Source organism: Anopheles cruzii, chromosome 2 (genome assembly GCF_943734635.1).
Source record: "Anopheles cruzii chromosome 2, idAnoCruzAS_RS32_06, whole genome shotgun sequence".
Classification (NCBI taxonomy): domain Eukaryota; kingdom Metazoa; phylum Arthropoda; class Insecta; order Diptera; family Culicidae; genus Anopheles; species Anopheles cruzii.
The window spans coordinates 41,531,474-41,552,092 of record NC_069144.1 but is presented as its reverse complement, the minus strand read 5'-3'; the positions used below and the strand labels follow the sequence as shown (position 1 = coordinate 41,552,092).

General features: G+C 46.1%; 2 protein-coding genes and 1 non-coding gene across 3 annotated transcripts in view; 2 read left to right on the top strand and 1 right to left on the bottom strand.

Annotated features, from left to right (window-relative positions):
* The window catches only part of LOC128268791 (serine/threonine-protein kinase NLK), a 75,464-nt gene extending 68,065 nt beyond the window's left edge, over window positions 1-7,399 (top strand). The window contains exons 7-9 of the mRNA XM_053006010.1: window positions 310-511; window positions 607-700; window positions 4,604-7,399. Coding sequence (XP_052861970.1) covers window positions 310-511; window positions 607-700; window positions 4,604-4,658 — 351 coding nt within the window. The 3' untranslated portion in view covers window positions 4,659-7,399. The remainder of the gene's footprint in view (window positions 1-309; window positions 512-606; window positions 701-4,603) is intronic.
* Window positions 7,400-10,899: 3,500 nt separating this feature from the next.
* On the bottom strand, window positions 10,900-10,971 carry Trnae-uuc (transfer RNA glutamic acid (anticodon UUC)). The gene has a single exon. It is a non-coding gene; the product is annotated as a tRNA-Glu (tRNA).
* A 5,349-nt stretch (window positions 10,972-16,320) lies between these two features.
* LOC128279081 (NAD(+) hydrolase sarm1-like) overlaps window positions 16,321-20,619 on the top strand; it is a 45,761-nt gene continuing 41,462 nt past the window's right edge. The window contains exons 1-2 of the mRNA XM_053017802.1: window positions 16,321-16,711; window positions 18,005-18,177. Of these exons, the coding sequence (XP_052873762.1) occupies window positions 16,321-16,711; window positions 18,005-18,177 (564 nt within the window). The remainder of the gene's footprint in view (window positions 16,712-18,004; window positions 18,178-20,619) is intronic.

Sequence of the window (20,619 nt, the reverse complement as noted above, 5' to 3'; positions counted from 1 at the left end):
TTCAATTTTCGAAACGGAATGAAAAGTTCTTTTTAGGAATAGCTTTCAACACATACCTTGTTTCGGTTCCTATCTCAACTATCGACTGTAAAAGGTGTCAACGGAAAGGCATCTTGAGCATAGTGACCACGTGACGGTGCTAAGTTAGGCGAATACGCTGGTCCCAGAACGATTTAGGTCGAGTTTGTGGCGAAATGATCACGAAATGATCACGAAAATGTGTTCTTCCTTGTCATTTACCAATGAATCCGATAGTGTCTATGATTGAGAGTAACCAACTTTTTACCGTCTCCCCTCTTTCGCGTCTAGGACAAGAGAATATCCGTGATCGATGCACTGGCGCACCCATACGTCGACGAGGGTCGACTGCGTTACCATTCCTGCATGTGCAAGTGCTGCTACACTACCTCCGCCGGGATGCGCCAGTATACGGGCGAGTTCGAACCATCCGCCACCCAAGCGTTCGATGATCTCTGGGAGCGCAAGCTGACGTCCGTGCAGCAGGTGAAAGGTACGTCTCCATCCTGTGCGCGACCGAGCAACGTACGGCGTGCGTCCTTAAATAGTGTCGTCCTTAAACGCCCGTTCATTCTTTCGCTTTCACAGAGGAGATGCACAAATTCATTGCCGAGCAGCTGCAAACCGGTCGGGTGCCGTTGTGCATAAACCCCCAGAGCGCCGCATTCAAAAGCTTCGCCAGGTAAGTGGGACCGGAGCCGACCACGCGGGCTCCCCGTGTGCGTGCGTGTGCGTGTGTGTGTGTTTGCGTCTGTGCGTGCATGCCATCCGACCCTCTCCAAGTGTGTACTTTTATGATTTTTTTTTTCTTCATCGTGTTCCAAAACCGTAGTGTCTCTTGTACTATTTTATCCGCATATGATGTGTCCTTTTTCTTAATTCGCGGATCAAACAATCAGTCCTTTGCCACACGGGATGGGTTGTGGTTTTCATTTTTGTTGTATTGATTGGTACAAAGAGAAGCTTTTACAGTTCAGGAATACTAGCCGGCCGGTAATAGGGAGAGGGTCGCGTAGTAGTTAGAAGCCTCAGCCGCCGTGTGCGTTACTCTGTCCCCGCTGAAGTTTGCTGAGTGTGAATCGAAAAAATGTGGTTATTTTTGCGCGACGCACTGTGTTTTGCTGTTTATTTAGTTGTTTTTGTTATCGCAAACCCCTTTTTGAGTAGTGACGAACGTGGAATGTTAAGAGATACGGATCGGATCGGGATGCAAGATCGAGCAGCAAGGAAAATCGCTCCTGGTTAGGGAAATCAGTTTTTGCTCAAGCCAAAATTAGTTTTTCCTCTGTCTCTCTCTCTCTCTGTTTGGTTTACCCGATTGGTTTCTTTTGCTTTTTTGTTGTCAAAATTCACAATCCCAACAGCCCCTCACAATTCCCCCTGCGAGAGAAGGACAAAATCTCAAAAACCTAAGAACCGAATCGAGACTCGTATAGGAGTTTCGGCACTGCGGCCTGCTCCTGCCTGGGCCCTGTGGACGCAGACATTTAATACCACTTCCTGTGTTTGTTTTGTGTTTTTACTTCACTTCCTAAATGTTCCCTCTCTTTTTCTCTGTTTCACTCCCTCTTGCTTTGTCGTCTTCTGTCCGATCGTTTCTTTTTCTGTTCTTGTCGAAACTCACTCTTGCCATTGTGTTTCGTTTGACAACAGCAATAATCATCACATATCACCATCATCCAATCATCATCAGTAGCAAGCAGGTGGGCAAAGTCAATCCTGTGGGTAGCTTAATGGTGGTGCGCTATTGTGGTGCCGGAAGGAAGAAGAAGAAGAAGAAGATGCTGAACGATCGGTGCGAACCGACAACCGTTCAGCAGCACAGCGCAACGATGACACAAAACACGGAGTAGCACCGGGCATTGGGCGCCTCCATCGCCATCGCCAGTGCACCGCCGCCAGTGCACTGTTTTGGAGTGTAAAACGAACGTGAGAAGAGTTAAACGAAAAAAAAAACGATGCAAAAAGGTCGAGAAACACAGCCCAAACTGGCCTTTAAATATGTGTTTGGCAAAAACACGGAATGGCACGGAATGGAGCGCACTCTCGGATTTTCCCGGAGACCGTTCTTCGCCCGGTTTCCGGTGGCTTGTTTAATGACTGCAGTCCCTGCGGTTCTTGTGAATATAGTCTTTGCACCTCTCTCACTTGTGGCCGCCAACTTTTTGTCCCACGATGCACCACCACCACCGCCGCCACTCTGCCACCAGCGCCACTCTGCCACCAGCCATCGCTACTGCCACGACGGTGACGGCTGCCAGCATCACCTCTACTATCGTCACCACTCTACTGCCGGCGCACCATCTCCAGCACCACCACTTCACTGTTACTGGTTAGAGCCTTAAGAGCAATATCTGAATCTGCGATCAGCGCACAGCAGTGACTGCAAACGGAGCGACGACCAACTGAGGGCGCGACCCCTTTCTACTTCGCCTACTCCACTTCGCTCACTCCGAATAGCACTAAAAAGAACTGAGAATTAATGCAGACGCCAGCCTTTCGATCGGGAAGAGGTCACGCGATTTTGTTAAATCCTCTCTTCTCGTCCAACGATGACGACGATGACGACAACGACGACGACGACTACGTTCCCCGAAACTGCACTGCGAAGGACGACGGTGGCACCGCGACATGTCGGCTTAGCACCTTCACGGTCCTTGCCATTTAGAGAAGTGCTGGTGCGGAGCCCTGCACACCGGGCCATGTCGACTCTTCTGCACGCACACACGCACACTCTCTCTCTTTCTCTCTAGTGGGGTACGGGCTTACGAGGATGGCGCAATTGATTGGAACCGATGATCAATTCTTCAAACACCGTCATCAATAGGTGTGTGTCTGTTTCCAACAGTTTCAAGTCTACTTTTGTTTTATTTGCTTTCCCCATTTCATCGTGTCCCATTTTATTAGTCACTTCATTCATCACACGTGTAACCCTTCTATCTCTCCCCGCTCTCTCTCTCTCCCTTCATCGCTCGCCTCGCCAGTTCTGTTCCCTCGTGCTTTCTCTTTCTGTTGCCTTTTCGTTTCTATTCATTGCGATGCATTTGTTCATATGTTTGTTTGTGTTTCAATTTTATTAACGTCTTCCAACCATTTCGTCTTTTGGTTGGCCTGACTGACACATACACTAACCTAACCTACCCAAAACACTGCTGCTGGATGTCGTTTCTCTTGTGTTTACTTTTGTGATTGCGAATGCGAATGCGACACTGCAAGCGAGCCCAAATCTTAGACAAACTATGAAAATCACGCAGGGCTTAATTTTTTCACTTCCTTCCGTACATATCGTTTGATCCTGTTCCTGTACTTTGCATTGTTTGATAGTATTCTTTTAGTAAACTCCAGATATTCGTTTTCGTTTCAAACTGTTCGTATTCACCCTCAAGTTCCTCAAGTTTTTATCAACACAATGTTTATTGTTCTGTTATGATATTGAAAGGAAGGAATGCTCAACAACCAAAAGCTCGAAATGCTAAATGACTAAACAGAATAAAACCAAAAATGATTGAAATGCAACATTTATCATTTTTTCACTATTGTACTATAAACGTTTTATGTAGTCACTTCTATATGGTGGATGGACCAACAGATGGTCCCAGATGTTTCACAATTTTGACTACATTTCTACTAATCATTTAATGAAACAACAGCCAAATCTTCCAACGCTTCGATACTGTCTGGTGTCCTTACACCAATGCTTTACTCTTCGGCATAAGCTCAGTGCTCACTCTCTCTACCTCTCTTTCTTTGTATGCGCTTCACTTACCCCTTCATCCATCCACACGCCCGCCCTGAAACTATTTTGGCCCTGCCTGTCTAACTTCCACCCAAAAGCGCCCTCCCAATAGCCATGCTTCCGCCACTCGGCAGTCCTCGCGATGGAGAACTGGTGACCGCACAAAGCGAACCATCGGGTTTGAAGCAGAATACCCATATTTACCTCTACTCTGTACCGCTAACATTCCACATTCGTCACATACTTCTCTTATTAGCAAAAAAAAACCAAAAAAACAATAATTTTAAGTTGTACATTTAAGAACAGAGCCTGCTGTCCGATAACTAGCTTATTGATATTAACAGAATCATAACTTTAAACCCTAAAATGAAGTGGCATTAATAAAGTGCCTGTATAACCTTGCAAACTGCCAAACCTTAGCGATCCAAAAACCATGGTTCAAAGAGCAGTTTGATTTAGTTCGGATTGAAATTAAAAAAAAAACTCTTTGATGATGAGATTTGGATGCTCTCCTTGTCCAATGGCATTAGATTTGCTTAACTGTCTACCGAAGAGTGTTGAATACAATTGAATGCGATCAATGACTTCCACGTGTCTAACAAAACCAATAGGATTACTGTATTCGTATGCGTTGTGTGTTTCTGTTTATACTGTATCCCCGATTTGCCCGTGAGCATGCTCTCTATGCACTAATAACGGAATGAGTTTTCTCTCCCTAATCGTATAACGCCATTATTTTTATTGTGCACAGATCGTTTTGTTTTTAGTCCTCTGCTCCGAATTGCATTTACTCAAGCAAATTCTCGTTTACCTTTTCTTCCCAACAACCCTGCACTACAAACCGCGTAGCTCCACCGTAGCTCACCCTTCCGAACTGCCACCGTCGCCGCACCAATGGGAATGACACAATGAAGCGATGGCCGCGTAAAATGGAACGATGCGCGAAAGCGATGACAACGACCATCCATCCTCCCTTTCAGGCCAAGCAATGATCGAAATGGCGCCAAGAAAGGTACAAGAAAGCCTATTAACATCGCACCTACAATCGGTTGAGAAGCTCTATGGCTAGTCTCACTCAACGCTCACCACAGCGATCGCAGCCTGGGGGGTGTGGTGTGGCATTCGAGTGGGAGAACCAGTGCCGCAGCTGTTATGTTACGACCCACCACAATCGCTATGGCACGGTCTACTTTACGCCAGCAACAACAACAGCAGCGGCAGCAATTTGACAACGGTATCCCTTCCTACCACCAGTTGCATCATCTTTTTCACGGCAAACAGGAAGAACCACGGTGGTGTGACGCCAACGGAACCAAAGTGTAATACTACTGACGCACGAGAAGAATTGGATACTAATTTAAATAGTTCATCTCTACCTACCCGGTAGCAAATCTGACACACCATTTTGGACATGAATTTACGTTAATGAACTCTACGCCCCCTTGGTCTCTGTTTGTCTGGTGGCGGTGGGCTCTCAAGATAGCTGATCACCATCATACTGCATGCAGAAATTGACTCTTGACGATACTATCGAACTCGTTTTAGTTATACACATTAGTTCGGAGCGCCGCAGATGCTCTTGCAGAAAGTTACACACGTATTTTGCTCGCTCCCTCAAACCATAACATACGAATAGAGCAACCTACCAGACTGTTTCGCAGTGTTATTTGCAATGAGATGAGTTGAGCAGAGGTTTGCAAAAACTGGTGTTTCGGGTGACCATCCCGAGCGCCACAAGCAAAGGAAAGGGGATGTACGGATTTCATCCGATCGACCCGCAATTGTAAATAATAGACTCTAAGCATCATATGATTGATTTCAAAACTAGCAAAATCATTTCTCAATCTGCTGCTGCTCATCCTTTTACCCATTGTAGCTTTTAAAAGAAAAGTATCTACATTTCTTAAGATTGGTTTAAGCTTAACCGGAGCGGGGTGTATGAATGAAGGAAGAATAGTACGGTGGACTAACGCGCATACTATACCTTTAAACGAGCATATTGTCAGTGGAGATTACATCGTATCAATAAGCCAGTTTACAACAATTGTGTTCAGTCAAAATGAAAGAGAGGTCGAGGAGGTCGGAAAGCCTACCAATTCAGGCACAGGTTGATGAAACCGGGCAATGAAGGCATCCTAAATGCCGCGTTCTGCAACCAACCATGGGTTTTAGTTAAAAAGAAACAGCCATCGCTGCCGTGCGAAACGTGCGAAACTGCCACTGCAGTGGAGAGCAAAAGCAAATGGATACACACAGCGTCATTGCGCCGCCGACGAATCGCAAATATGTTCGTAAGATCTCATTATTAGTGTTTTCTTCCTTCCTGTTTTATTGACGTAATTAGACGTGTTAGACTATTGTTTTTTCGACACAGAGCAACAAATCTGGTATGTCTTATGCTTTTGTATAAGTTCTCCTTCGAACATCAGCAAGCACGTGGAATGAAGCTGCAGCGAAATGTTTTATGGTAATGTTAAGCGACCGGCACGCAGCGTGTTATCGAAATGGGAAAGCATGCGTGCTAACAGATAATTAGCAAAATGACGAAAAACATATGATCATGGAAGGATGGTGACACTGTATGGTTGCTGTTGCTATTAAATCATGAGAAGGCAATCCGGGGCGTGTACAGCTGTAATTTGGGAAAAAGGAATGATAGTAACGTTGCTCCGCACTAACGACTAACCGCTAGAGGTATTAAAAGAAAATCAGAAAATCGTAGTGATCAACACAGTAAAAATGTATCGCAAAATGAAATCCTTATGGTTAATGTCTTTGCTAAAACGATGGCTGCGTGCGTTAGCGTATGGGTTGCGTTCTTCCGTGCAGTTATCGCTAGATGGCGCTGCTGTACATTGAGTCCGACGACGATTCCGACGGAACATTTGAGGAATGAGAAACAACGATTTAGTGTATCTTTTTCGAGTTTTCGGTTCTCTTTGGTTTGATTGGCGATTTTCTTTTCATGTTCTGTGTTTATTTTTAGTCAATTTTACTCTCGATGAAAAAGCACCCGGTTGAACCAACAATAACGGTGATTGGACCGATGGTTCGCGTAGATCGACTATGCATTGTCCGTGTAGTGTAATCGAGAACTGTGTAACGGAATAGCTTTAGTTACGATGGGCAGAGTGTTTAGGACAAATATTGGTACATTACTAGGACAGAACTGAAACGAACCACTTGGAGGTGCACCACTTGACAGAGGCGCATCTTCATTACGAAACACTATGTGTTCTTCTGTTTACTTTGTGTAAAGCATCAGCATGTTTAAGCGAACCCGCGGGGAAAGTAAAGACAAACGCATTGTCAGCAACTCCTAATTGGATCTACTGAGCGCAGCGCCACGAATGCTGAAGCACTATTCTCCCGACACAAACACACACACTGCGCCCACAAACGGGACAAAGTTTAAGCACTGATTTAGATGTAAACGATAGCGATCAGTTAGGAGAGGAGTTAGTAATCGAACATGCCAGCGGCGGCCCCGTAGCTTTATAAGAATGTGTATATTTGATAAGAGAAAGGACTGGACGGGTGGGTGTAGAATTACGGAAGAGTGAGGAAACGGTCAATGATGGGGTGGAACCGGTTAAGAGGAGAAAGAGTGAGAGGAGAGAGAGAATGCGAGACACGTACACAAATACAAACAACAAACAAACACATTTGTGGTTTTCTATTGGTTTCATTCTTTACCATTCGTTACGTTTTCTTCTTCTGTGTGTCTTGTCTTCATTTTGTTTGCTGTTTCCGTAGATTTTTTGTTCTTGAATTTTTTTGATTGCTGTTTCATGTAAGTATGCTGCTTTCTCCTTTCTTTGCCTTTCTCTTTTTGCTTTCTACGTTTGAAATACACATACACACACGCGAGCAGAGGAGTGCAAATGGAAAGAAAAGCGACAAATGGCACGGGCAAGGATGTGCCCCTATGGAACCTCGAATGTGACTAGTAGTGTCCCTGGATGAGCATCTGCAAACTGTAGAACGAATGCCCAAAAAGCTGCGGTGCCACCAAGCGGTATGAAGAGATGAATTTGAACACAAAATTAACAACACACACACACATAATATATTCAATTGTTATCAAATAATCGAGTGTATATAGTGCATTGCCGAGTGTGTGAGTGTTTGATCCTTTGGTATTCGGCTCGCGAGAGCCAAGAACTCTAAATTGTTAGTAACGTTCCTACGCTATGCTGGAAAACAACCCAAGAATATACAGAAACAAGTAAATATGGCGCTGAGTTTGCTGAAATGAAGCTCCAAATATCCAGCAATTAGTCCTTGTAATCCTACCACCTGGGATCGGATATGGGAGGAAAAGGTGTTGTTTTTTATGTACTCATCGTCGATGTCTGTTATTGGCAACAGTGTCTATCGCACCATTTTGGGCTATACTGTCGAGCATCTGAACCGTTGTCGTCGTTCGGGTTTGGGGCACACTCTGACTGGTGGTTGACTGAAAATGCGGGTCATTTGAAACCCACCATCCGACTGCCGCCCGAACGGGGACGATGAGCAGAGCAGAGCATCCTATAAGGGGGGCGCAAGTTCCGGTGCAAATGGGCACTATTTATTGATAGATGCATACTCAAGCAAACGTGGATGCTCGATATTAAAAACCTTGAAAAAGGGAAACCCACGGGTCCCAGGTACCAGCTAAATGCATTTAGTCATACGCAAAGTTTGAACAGAAAACAATTTGCCGCGGCACAAACAATAATTATCGTTAAAATGAGGAACGGGTTGAAGTTGTACACTAAATTGCGGACGTACATTTTTATTCTAAACGAGAAAGAGGCGTGGAAGATAGCAGTTTCCGAGTAGAGCATTACGATGATATAAAGGAAAGACATTGCTGCTGCTGTCTAAGGTCAGACCGTAGAGTCCGAAGCTTTACAAACATTATATACTCTGCTTGTATGATGCACTAGCAACGGTTGAAACGTTTACTACTGATTGTATTTAACCCACGGTAGTCAAGGTTCCAGAGCCGGACATATGCAACGTAGTACTTGTGAAGCAAACATGCCAGAGCCAGCGTATAGTCGTGTCGTAGATGATGTTGTCGCCACAATTTTACTGTATTGCTGCTATTCGCTGTAGGAGCATATGAAATTGATATAGCATTACGTTCTCACAATGGAAGCACGAAGCGAAGAGTAAATATTAGCATAAACAACTACCGATATAGAACGGGCCAACACACTATAACATGCCAGGATATGGTTAAACGACATATAGCGATAAATACGAAGTCCATCATCATGGGAGACAAGCGCGTACTTGGGCGCGGTTTATATCACTCATTGTGCTCTGTGGAGCCCACGGCTTGGATATCTCGAAACCTGGTAGATGCTTACATTTTGATTCTGTTGCACGTTTTTCCCACTTGGCAATGTGATAATGTGGAACCAGGGAAAGCCGTTCTGTTCTACACCTTCAACCCTGCAACAAAATTCCGTTTCCAGTCCCTTTCGCAACCGACCGACACACATTGACCAACACAACACAACGGAACAATCTTCCTGCATTTTTACTGCCCATATACCTGCCCATCCGGTGTACACCGGAGGCAACCAATGTACTTAATCCAGCATTCAAACTATCCTCGTTTTGTAAAATGCGAAAGCCGTAAGCGAAATTGACACTGCTCTACGGGATCGCGTTCGGGCCAGAGCACGTTATACACTTGTGACGGACGACGGAAGATGAAAAGCGGCCGTTCCGTTCCGTTCACGAACCACATGGTAAAATAGCGCACAGTAAGGAAAACTTTCGGTTTCAACCAACCAACCAAAGCAGTGATGCAAGAAATTTGCAAATAAAACCGTAACACTAGTGATAAGTTTGCACTCGCCAGCGGAAGCCAGCCGGGGAAGCAGGCGGCGGCCAGGCGGCAAACGGTAAATTATGACAAAAAGGAACAACACTTTTTTAGGAAATAGCAAACAGTTATCGTAGATGGAACAAAACTCAACCAATACCCAACCAATTTTAAGACCTAATCGTGACAATAGCGTGGGGAAGCTTAATTGACCGCCAACGAAATTCTACTGACTTCTGTGCATAGAGATAGAGATGTTTGGAGTTGTTTTCTTTTACGAACAACGATCTGGTCCTTTCCTAAAATTGTTTCCAGCGTTCTCGTTCGTTCGCAACGCCAAGGCGTATCATCCCTTAGCGTAGAGCCGTTTGCGTGAAGAAACGTTTGGTAAATTAGAGTCCCAGAGGACGCACCGTGCAAAATGCCAATGCGGCTCGAACGCTCCGGCGGCTGCACCGAGCAATGCTTTCTGTATGTTCAGGGAAAAATTATAAAGAAAAGATAGTCATACATACATTATTGGTAGAACTCAACCACATATAGGGAGGATAAGGATTTTTTTACAGACGCACGTGTTGGAAGAAGATGGTCGATTACAAGCACCGGATTTGGGGATGGCACCCTGTGTGTAACTCATAAACTAGACACACTCGGTCCGGCATCCGGACTCCGGCGCATGGGTATTAGAAAACCGCAACAATAAAATATATTGTGAACATAAATTGTTAAAAATTTGTTGCTAATCCTTAAAGTCGCATTTTCGAATGAACGGATAACCGATTGGTAAAAATGCCAACGATTTCGGAGTTCAATCTGGAGCGGCCACCCGGCATATAAGCAACCAGTAATCTCTCTCGTGTATATACTTGTATATTTTGACACACATGGTGATAGCTGTGAAGGGTAAATTGGCGATAGAAGAGGGAAAAAGGATTACAGCACATATAAAAAAGCAACTCAGAGCAACGTTCGGAGAACTCTTGGAACACGGAACACGTAACACACAGAACATGACACGGAATAAGTGGAAACTGGACACTCCACTCAAGAGAATCACAACACATGCATATGTATAATGGGTATATACACATGAAAATATATACATAAACAGGACAGTGATTGTACAAAATGTAACAAAGCCGACTTTTCTATAAAAGCTTGAAAGAAATGCTGCACTATACAATATGTGGAAAGTATAATTTTGTGTTATTTGAAAACATAAATTGGTCCTGGAACTTAAAAAAAGCCTTACGGTATTGTTTCTCTAAAAGGATTCGTAAGATCGGAAGCCAATAACACGAAAAAGTATGTCTCTCTCTTCCCATACCGGGAATCGAACCCGGGCCTTCTGGGTGAAAGCCAGATATCCTAGCCACTAGACCATATGGGAATATGCGATGAGATGGTAAGGATGCGTCTTGAACGTTTGGCGAGCCGCAAATTTCAAGGACCTTCGAAAGGATCATTGATTTTTTAATGTTCTCTGACATTCCGTAGTGGTTAATGTTTTAGAAAAAAGGAAAACATTATGCCACTTCAAGAATGTGTGCAAAAGTATTTCATTACCCTAATCATAATAATCATAATCGTGACGCTCGTGGGAAAAAAATCATTTGATGCCGAAACACGTGCAACGCCGAACTCCAGCTACCGAACCGAGTGAACAAAAAGTAAACTAAAAGTGAAAACTCCAAATCATAACAAAAAAACGCTCGAAGCATTAAAAACCCGTGTGCTGCCAAAAACGGTTCACAGTTTTGCGTGTAAACACAGTTCGCGAAGCGTAAATTTTGGAAGCCAAACGCCAAAAGTGCCGACAGCAGAATTCAAATATTTGCCACCAAACCGCACCAATCCGGTGCCGAGCCGGTGGAAATCGGGCTACACCCGAGCGAGTTTCGAAACGGATTGGCCCTTTACTATCGCGGTTTTTGCGCGCTCGGCGTCCGTAACTTTGACCTCAATATCGGCGCGAAGCACATCCCCGGGATTGTGGCCTCATTTCGCGAATCCGAGGTCGGCCCGGTCCGGCATGCGGTAAAAACCAAATGTGTATCGAAGTGTTTGCAAATAAATATAAAACCTTTACGAGCAAGGTTAACGCTGGTTCGAAACGGGTGTTCTAGGCAGACTGGGCACTACTGTGTTTCGTTGCCTTTCGAATTTTTATTAGTTGTACATAATTCAGTCTTAAACTATTGTTTTTTTTTTATTTAAAGTGTTATCGTTTTCGTTTTATAGTATCAAATAATTTTATCGTATCGCTCCCAAGCAAATGTCATTGAAGGCCTATCGATATAATTTTGCAGTAAACGACGCTGATCTCCGAGGACAGCTAATTATGACCCAGGGCTTACTGCAACCTTCGGTGACAATCAAATCGTCGATCCAATCGAAATACGATACTCCGGTATCGGCCGGTGCGTGGTGCCTTGCGGTGTCAGCGAGCATACAGGCATCAGATCAATCGATCATTTGTGAGATTTTCTACTCACCACCACCACCACCAGCTTGCCGTCCGGAGCTGAAGGAGATCCTTTTCTCTTCCTCTCGACAAACCTAGGCCCCCGGCCGGCGCGGGGTGGCTAGTGAATGGCCTTAGAATTGAAATAACGCTCGATAGAGACGCAGCGCGCAAAAATCCACAGGCGTGGCTTGCCGGCGTTGCCGAAGGCATTCGAAATTAATAAATCGTTTCAGCAACGCCACCAGCGAACGCGGTAATTAAAATGTAAATGCGTAAAGCGCCCGGAGCTACGGCAGTAAACATAGCTCCACTCGATCGATCGAGGGGGGTCCGAAATCGATGGTGGCCGCCACCGGATGGTGGGCACAACAATTATCGATTCGTCGCGGATGATGATGGCGCCGTCCGTTCGTTCCCCACCACTTCTGGCTATGTGAACGTGCTGCACTTTTGAGTGTCGCCAATAATTTAGCACCCGCTCGCCGCGCTGTCTAAATACATATTTATGATCTCCACCCCGCGGCCCGGTGTGTTTCCCCGTAAGGTCACGTTCGACCAGATCGTCAACGATCGCTCGATCACAAAACTAGGCTTCAGCAGGGCGAATCACGTGAGACCGAAGCACGATCGGTTTTGTGAGCGAAAAGTTTAGCTAACATTTGTAGCATTAAAGCGGAATTATTAAATTGGCCCAGCGAGGCAAATAATGTTGCACCGTCCGTTTTATTGCTCGTCGGAATCTAGCTTCCCGGATGGCGCCTCTCTGATATGATCGGGAGAGAAAAATAGAACCTTTATTGTGTCCAATTGCGGCAAAATTCCGCTGTGTTTCTGGCATCGCATCAATGTTAAGCGCTGTGGGGTTGAATATTTTAACCCCGATAAAGCAGATCGTAGAACAGAACGGATGAGATGAACGGATCCGCTACCGATCGTAAAATTATGAGCACCAAACCAATTATGCAATACAAAGTATAACACGGTTCCATTTCTGCAATCAATTTCACTCCATTGCCATTCCGGCGGCATTTCGCGCGGCAAATTGTGCAACATCTGACGCGATCGGTGACAAATGGCATTCGCAGGCAAAATTAAATCAATAAACTCATCCCGGTGGTCCGGTGTCGGTCAGTCGACCAATCGCAGACCATATGATCCAATGTGCGGTGTGTCAGGACAAATGAAATGCTAATTTATCGTTCAATTTGAGGCCGCTAGCGGTCGGTCAACACAGTATATCATTCCGTCCCGGAACGATCGCCGACGATTCTTTGATAGTTGAACCGTAATTTGATCGCTAACCGTTCCAAAAAGCTGGTGCTGGTTTGGCACCACTAAAACAATTTGCACGTCTCCAGAAAAAAAGGTTGTTTCTGTTTCCTTTAATGGGTTCGTGTTTTTCTCATTTTCCCCTATGCCGGTTTTCGCACGCAACAGATGGCGCCAAACGGAGGAGGTATCGTCGGGTCGTCGGCAAGGACCGAGCGATCTGCTCGGGTCCGCCACTCCGGCCACACGGAGTTTTGATCGATTGATCGTTTTGATTGCACGCGTGTTGAATTATACTTTTTAGTATTTTTATTTAATAATTATTGGATCAACATTTGATCGATCGACGATCGCCGCACGGTCGTCCTCGTCGTCGTTGGTGCTTCGGGTGTCGTATCGTCGCCAGCCTCGCGGCGCGGTTCTGGCTCGCGTTCGCGAGTTGCATCGCGCGCATTCGGTCGGCATCGATGAACGCGATCGGACGCGTCAACGCGAACGCGACGCGGCTGAGATCCCTTTCTCGCACTCCTTCGCCGATAAAAGCACCATTTCGGGCGCGATCGCGACGTGTGTGTTGTGTGTGAGATTGCGCGGGCGTGTGTGTGTGTGTAGGTTCGCGAATTTGGCCGACGAAATCGGTTTGTTGATTGCTTCTCACATCGTGATGCTGATCGCAGGATACGGCGCGGATGAGTGCGCACGATCGACGATTGATCGATTCGCGATTGACTCGATGCACACCGAGGCTGTGACCGTGCGTGTGCGCAAGGTGCGTCGCACGACGAACGTGACACGTGGCGTCACTCGGCTCCGGCTCAGGTCCAAAAGCGGGCCACGAGGCCCCGAAGGCCACCTCTCCGGACCGGAGTTTGTTTTGCGTTTTTCTCTCCGTTCTTTGTGGTGCGCCCGCCCGTGTGTGATCTTTGTTTTTTTTCCCGTGCCTTTCCGTGCCTTGCGTATTTCTTTCTTCGGAGAGCGTGAACGTGAAGTTTCACGTGCATCCAACGTGTGCGCGGCCTGAGCCTGAGCTACCGTTGATGGCCCGATGGCCGAAGGTTTTATGGTGGGCGCGTGCGCTCCCCGCTCGGTCCGGTTTGGGGATGGCGGGGTTGGCGATAAAAACAGGCAAATGTCAGCCGGTGTGCTTCGGCGAACTTTACTAACGCTTAACCACTTTGGCCAACCTCCCACACGCTTCCGGTGCAGTCGGCGGCGATCGTTATGCTCAAGAGGCCCGGGGGGGTGCGCAGTGTTCACCCACGCTGACAGTTGGTGATGTTTCACTTTACGCCGGCGCTGGCCTAAATTAAAGCTCATGGTGCCCCCCGCGGGCCGAAGGTTGCCTGAAGTGGGGCTTTCGTTCGACTTTCCGGTTTTCTCCGGCGGCTACCAATGTTTGCCGCCACTAAACGCATGTCGTGCCATTAATTAACGAGACACACCGAATGACGGCTGGTGTTCATTGTATTCAAATTTAAAATTCACCAAGGACTACGGCCGGGTTGATTTCAATTTTGATTTATCTTGGCCGGAGCGCCCGGACGGAGCACCATTCGTTTGATGCTATTTATTTTGGACGTCTCCCGCACTGCCATCCATCGTCCAATTAACGCAATGAAGCGGACTGTCAGCTCGGAATCGAAAGGGAAATTGGGCCAGTTTTTTGACGCACGTGCGCCAACTCTTTCGACGATCTTGTGGCGGTTCGTTTTGGCAAATAGGTTCCCGGTTTGGCTTCAGTGCCGTTTGAATCAACGATCGGCTGGAGCACGCGGTCCTGGACTTTTGCGAGATGCAAACCTTCGTGGATCACCCAAAAAAAAAACGAATGAAAACACCCATTCATATTGGGAGCTCGGCTCGGTTCGGTCGGTAATTTTCCCGCTATTTTTAGCATAAAACAAACAAAAGTAAAATCCGCACGACGCGGCCAATCGCGTGAGAATGTGCGGCGAACACGCCGAATGTTGGACCCCAAAATAAACAACAAACTGTGAGTCCCACCCTGCGATGGTCCCCCTCCGCGCCCCGCACGGGAAAAGGGATGGAACGTGGCCAGCCAAAGGTCACGCGGTCCATCGACGTCCGTGTCGTCGTCGAGAGCTGTCTGACAGGTCCGTCAGAGGAAGTGAAGATTTTCGAAGGGCAACCACGCACGGACACGCACGAAAATGTGCGATCCGCGACCGGCTTCCTCATCGTCTGGCCAGTAATCGGTCGGGATTAGAATGTTTGGCTTCGGGCGAACATAAAATATTGCCCGCGCATGTGATGGCGCATCGACGGATGGTTCCGGTGGGCGTGTATATTTTTTATTATCGCCGAGATCGGATTTTGTTTCGGCAAAATTATAGCGAAACGAACATGGGACTCCCGAACGTGATGAGCGGAGGTTAAGCTGAGCTCCATCAAGGCATAAATACTGGTGCCGAGATGCGTCGGATTGGAAAGACATGGTTAAAATATTGCATCTGCTGTCTTGTGGGGTCAGCAATCTTGTAAAGTTGTTCGAATGTTTAGCATCCGACGGACGGACGTCCTTCGTAACGTTAATCCGCTCGTCAGCTGAACGTTATGAAAAAATGGGATTCTTTAAGCGATGAGCAGCGTCCATTTGTGTTGCAATTTTTATGCAAATAATTGAAATTTTCTGTTCAAAAAGTATGAAGACTTATTGAAAAAAGCGCAAATAAACCGGACGCTTCTTAAACAAACGCACACCAGCTAACCGATTCCCGAACGAAATGGAACGCTCTCAACCGCGATCGTTTCTTGGTGGCGTGTAAACACTGGGTCAATTTTCCGCGAAACGGCACCACCGAGCATGGCTCGCAGCATCCATTCCGAAATGGTTTTCATGTTTACCGTTTGAATCCCACCGCAGGCGAATAAACTATTGCCGACGGAAGAATTCCCTTCTGGTGGCCCGTGTTACGGGTAGTGTTACTGCGTGAGTCGCGCATTTTCCGACCGACGGCAACTGGTCGTAGTGAAAGTGAAAATATGGCGAGTCCATTCTCGAACCTTCGGCTACCCACGCTGTCAAATGGTAGCGCCAGAGTTGGCACTTCCCCCCCTGCCGACACGCCGACCGAGGAGGATGTCCTCATTCTGCCGCTGATTCCGCGCCGCAACTCGGAACTGCCTCCTGGCAAACGCCAGGCCCCGCTGAAGCTGTCAATCCCGAGTCCCCGGGCATCGTTCGGAGGCCTTACGTCGCCAGAGATGCCCCAGGTGCAGCGCCAGGCAGCGACGGCCCCGGTTAGCACCGGTGGACAAGCGGGCCCGTTCGGTCCCTCCGGTAGTCCTCGGTTGAACGAGTTCCATCAGCACCATGCGACGTTTCCGGAGTTCGACACGATGGAGTCGCCCATGCTGCAGCTCAACAGTGCCGGTAAGTGCAACAAGAACATTAAATTTTTATTTCCTTAGTTATTTCTTTCATTTTAAATACTCCTATGAATTAAGTAGATTTTAAAGTTAAGCACCGTTAGTTGATTTGTTATAATATTGCCCACCATTTACTATCAACGGAAAGTATTTTAATTTTATAGAATAGCTTCTGCCAATCAAATTAAATCAAATTAAACAATCAAAGCATGACTACCGTACTTTATACTGTGTAGGTCGCACTTTCGAGTCCACTTGGGACTTACACAAGACTGGCACAACATTCTTGTATTGAAAGAAAATTATTTGCAACGAAGTCAAAGTTGAAAGAGTGCTAAAAATTGCTCTGTTAAACCAACTTATACCAACTCTGTTAAACCAACTGATAGTGTCCCCACATTGTATTTCATTAGAAAGCTAATAGACCCTTCTATAATTTGAGAAAAACCAATATGCACATTTCGCATTTCATGTACATTGCTACCGAGAATTGGTATAGAACATTATGAAAAAATATGTAGTTTTAAGATTGAAAATATCGAAAACGTTAATCCGGAACCAAGAAGAGCACTGATGTCATTGGAGGCGCTTTGTAAGCGTCAAAAGCCACTCAGAATAAGTAAAATTAAAAATTGATTGAAAGACAATAAGTTGAAAGTTGTGATTGATTTGGCAAGGAAAATGGCGTGAAAAGAAAGCAATTATGAGGCCTCACTTGTTAGGACGCTCAAGACGTTAACTTGTTAGGATAATATGAGTTTGGGTGAAGAAATCAACCTACAATATTCCTTTGTATTTTTACACGCATAAGTGATAAGATTTTTATCAGCATTTGGGTATTTGCAGGTAATAATCCATTAAAAATCCGTAACTATGATGGATATCCGAGCAATTGACATCCCGACTGCATAACTTTGTGCGTTGAAATAGCTTAAAATATCGAACAATGGCTAATTTAGTATCCCTGAACGCGTGTATAAGAATTAAAATGTTGAATTAGATCAAACCACATGAAAAACAAACAAACAAGTTTTAAAAAATCCGTAGATCCGTCCTGAAACCATCAATGCCCCACACAAATTCCCCATAGTTAGACTGTGCCTCAAATTTAGTTTATCTCTGTTTTGAAGAGAAAAAAGAATTCAAAAATTTTGATGTAAAATTAATGTACTACTTAAACAGGCAAGTAACACAGGATAAAACGGGGTAAAATTAAATATTGTCTAAAATTTCTGCACTGCGAATCAATTTGAGTGACTGTAGAGTAAAATCGATCCATATTCCTAACGCTTCTCAGATCACTCGCCCATCCTGACGCAGCTGATGGAAGTGACCAGCCCGGGCACTCCGGCCAGCCAGGCCAGTAGCTGCAGCAACGGAAGCAACGCATCCTCCATCTCTCGCCTGATGCGCCTGAGCCCAGGCCTCTACCACCACGCGGGGGGCACCATGTCCCCGTTCCCGTCCGAGGTAAGAAAACCAGTGCCAAAGCCACCTTTCCGTTTATTTCAATCAACCGACACACTCGTCGCCTCCCCTCGTAAGGCCCGCACACTGTTGACATTAATTTGAATTTAATTACCATTTACATAATTTCTCAATTACAACCCCCCGGGGGTCCGGCCCACTCCCACGGACTCGCGGACTCACTCTAATGGACAAATAATTGCACACACCGTCACCGTCGTCGTCGTCGCGTCGGCCGGATCGATTCCGAGCACCCAAACGATCTTGAACCGATCCGCTTCCGATCGATCGACGGGGGCCGGCATCCTTGGGAAGGATACCCTGCGGGAAGGGGAACCAATATCCTTCGTCGGTCGGCGGGTCGGGCCGCGCGCGAGACACACGGCCCACGATCAACCGGTAGCCAGCCCACGGTCACGGCCACGCCAGGATAATTGCGCGTCGCCGCGATTGCCACTGGAATTAAGCATAATTTCGTTAGGAAATTCCATATCATTTGCTCGCCCTGCGGCGAATGATAACGGGCATTTCGTGTGTGCGTGAAGCCGGTGAATGTTTGCTTAATGCCGGCAAATGATACTAATGAAAGCGCGTGGTGGACACTGGCAAAACCAATAGACCGTTTAGGGGCCTCCGGGTGGCCTCCCCGTGGGAAATGGCCGAATAAAACTAAAGTGCCGTGCCGTTTATGTGCCGTAGCGCCGGTGCCCGGAGGGTTGCTTCATTTATACCTATTATTTGCCGATTGGATCCTTGAAGTGTGCTTTGTGCGTTCAGTTTTAATAAGAATATTAACTTTGGGATCTCATTACTCCGCGGCTTTAATCGTCGAGTAGATGGAAGCAACTCTACTAGTAAATTATCTGCAACCACCATTATCCTTCCCTTCACGGCGGTCCATATAGAGGAAACTGTGGGCATAAATCGTAAACATCGTAAAACTCGTCCGCTACTGCCGCCTGGTAACGAGGCTCTTCGCGACCAAAAGCGGTCAAATCGCTCAATAACCCAACCCGGCTGTGGGTTGGAAATGGAGATTGTGTCCAACCATCATCACCACGGGCAGTCCTCGTAAAAGCCAGCGTGTCGAAAGCAACACTAAAAGCGCCGTTCGAAGCTCGAGCTGGGCGATCTCTGAACTGCTTTGGTTTGGTGCATTCGCCTTCCCGTGCTGCACTCGGAAGCCGTGCTTCCCACAACTCGCGAAACGATTATCGTGAAAAGCAGTAAAAATCTGGAAAAAACAAACGTCGCATCGAGAATGCGCTTCGTTTCCGTTCCCGTTGCATTGTTGCAGTTTTGCGCGTTTCGCACAGCAGACCTCGGCCGTTGCGTCGTGCGTCCCAAACGTGACCGAGGACTATTTTTAGCGCCCAGCCCCCCTCAACCCATCAACCGTGGGGCTCGTTCGTCGTACATCAGCCCATTGGCCGCGACTCGAGTGGGAGTGTGATTGACGAGCTTTGCTGGCAGACGGCGCGATCGGAGGTAGACTTTTGCGCATCGATTCGAATGAGTTTGCACTTGCGGTGGCCAAGGCGCACATGGCAAACAGTCTTCGGTTACCAAGATCCATTTGATATATCAACTCGTCTTGGGAATGTCTTTTGTTTTGCGTGGAGAATGGAGCATAAAATATGGAAAGCTTCGTTCAATTTTACTGAAAGTGATGTAGTTCGGAAACTAACACCCAACATTCTATTGCACTGTCCCAAAAAGTTTTCTATAACCTATGGTATGCGCAGCGCTTCGTCGATTTTCAATCTACCAACGACCAGCATTCTTAATGCATTGGAAATATTTAATAGTACATAAGTAACAGTTTTAATACTGATTTTCATTCGAACTAAGCTGAATTTCAGCTTAAGCTTGATGCACCATCTGTTGATAGATTCTATTGTGACTGTTCGAAATACGTGCAATCTTCTAGAAACTTTTTAAACATTCAATGTGGAATTGATCAATGAACGATGATGATTTAAAAATCTTTATCTTTTAAAAAGACTTTAAATCTAGGATTCTAATTCGAAGAAGATTTCAATTGATATTTGGCATTAATGCATCGCAGGAAGTTTTTAGGTGATGAATGGTTCCTGAATCATCGCAAACATATTACTTTACATAGCTCAATATGTTAAAAGGCAGTTCATCCATGGACCTATTAATTCATGTTCCGAAATGAGTTGTTCAAAAAATAATTCTTTGAGGTCCAACGATGTAGATCGCATCACAACATCGCTGGCTTCCAATAGAGATATTACCCAATTTCTGTGCACTGTAACATGTCTCTTGAATGAATGAAATTCTGTTTATACAACTCCTAGACTAACAGTAAAGTGTTTGCCAGGTTAAAGTCGCCGGCATTCACAACGCATGTACAATGTTCGCGGTTGTACCCGAGTTGGTTTGATTGACCGCCGCGTTTTCTCGCACCATTCCGCACAG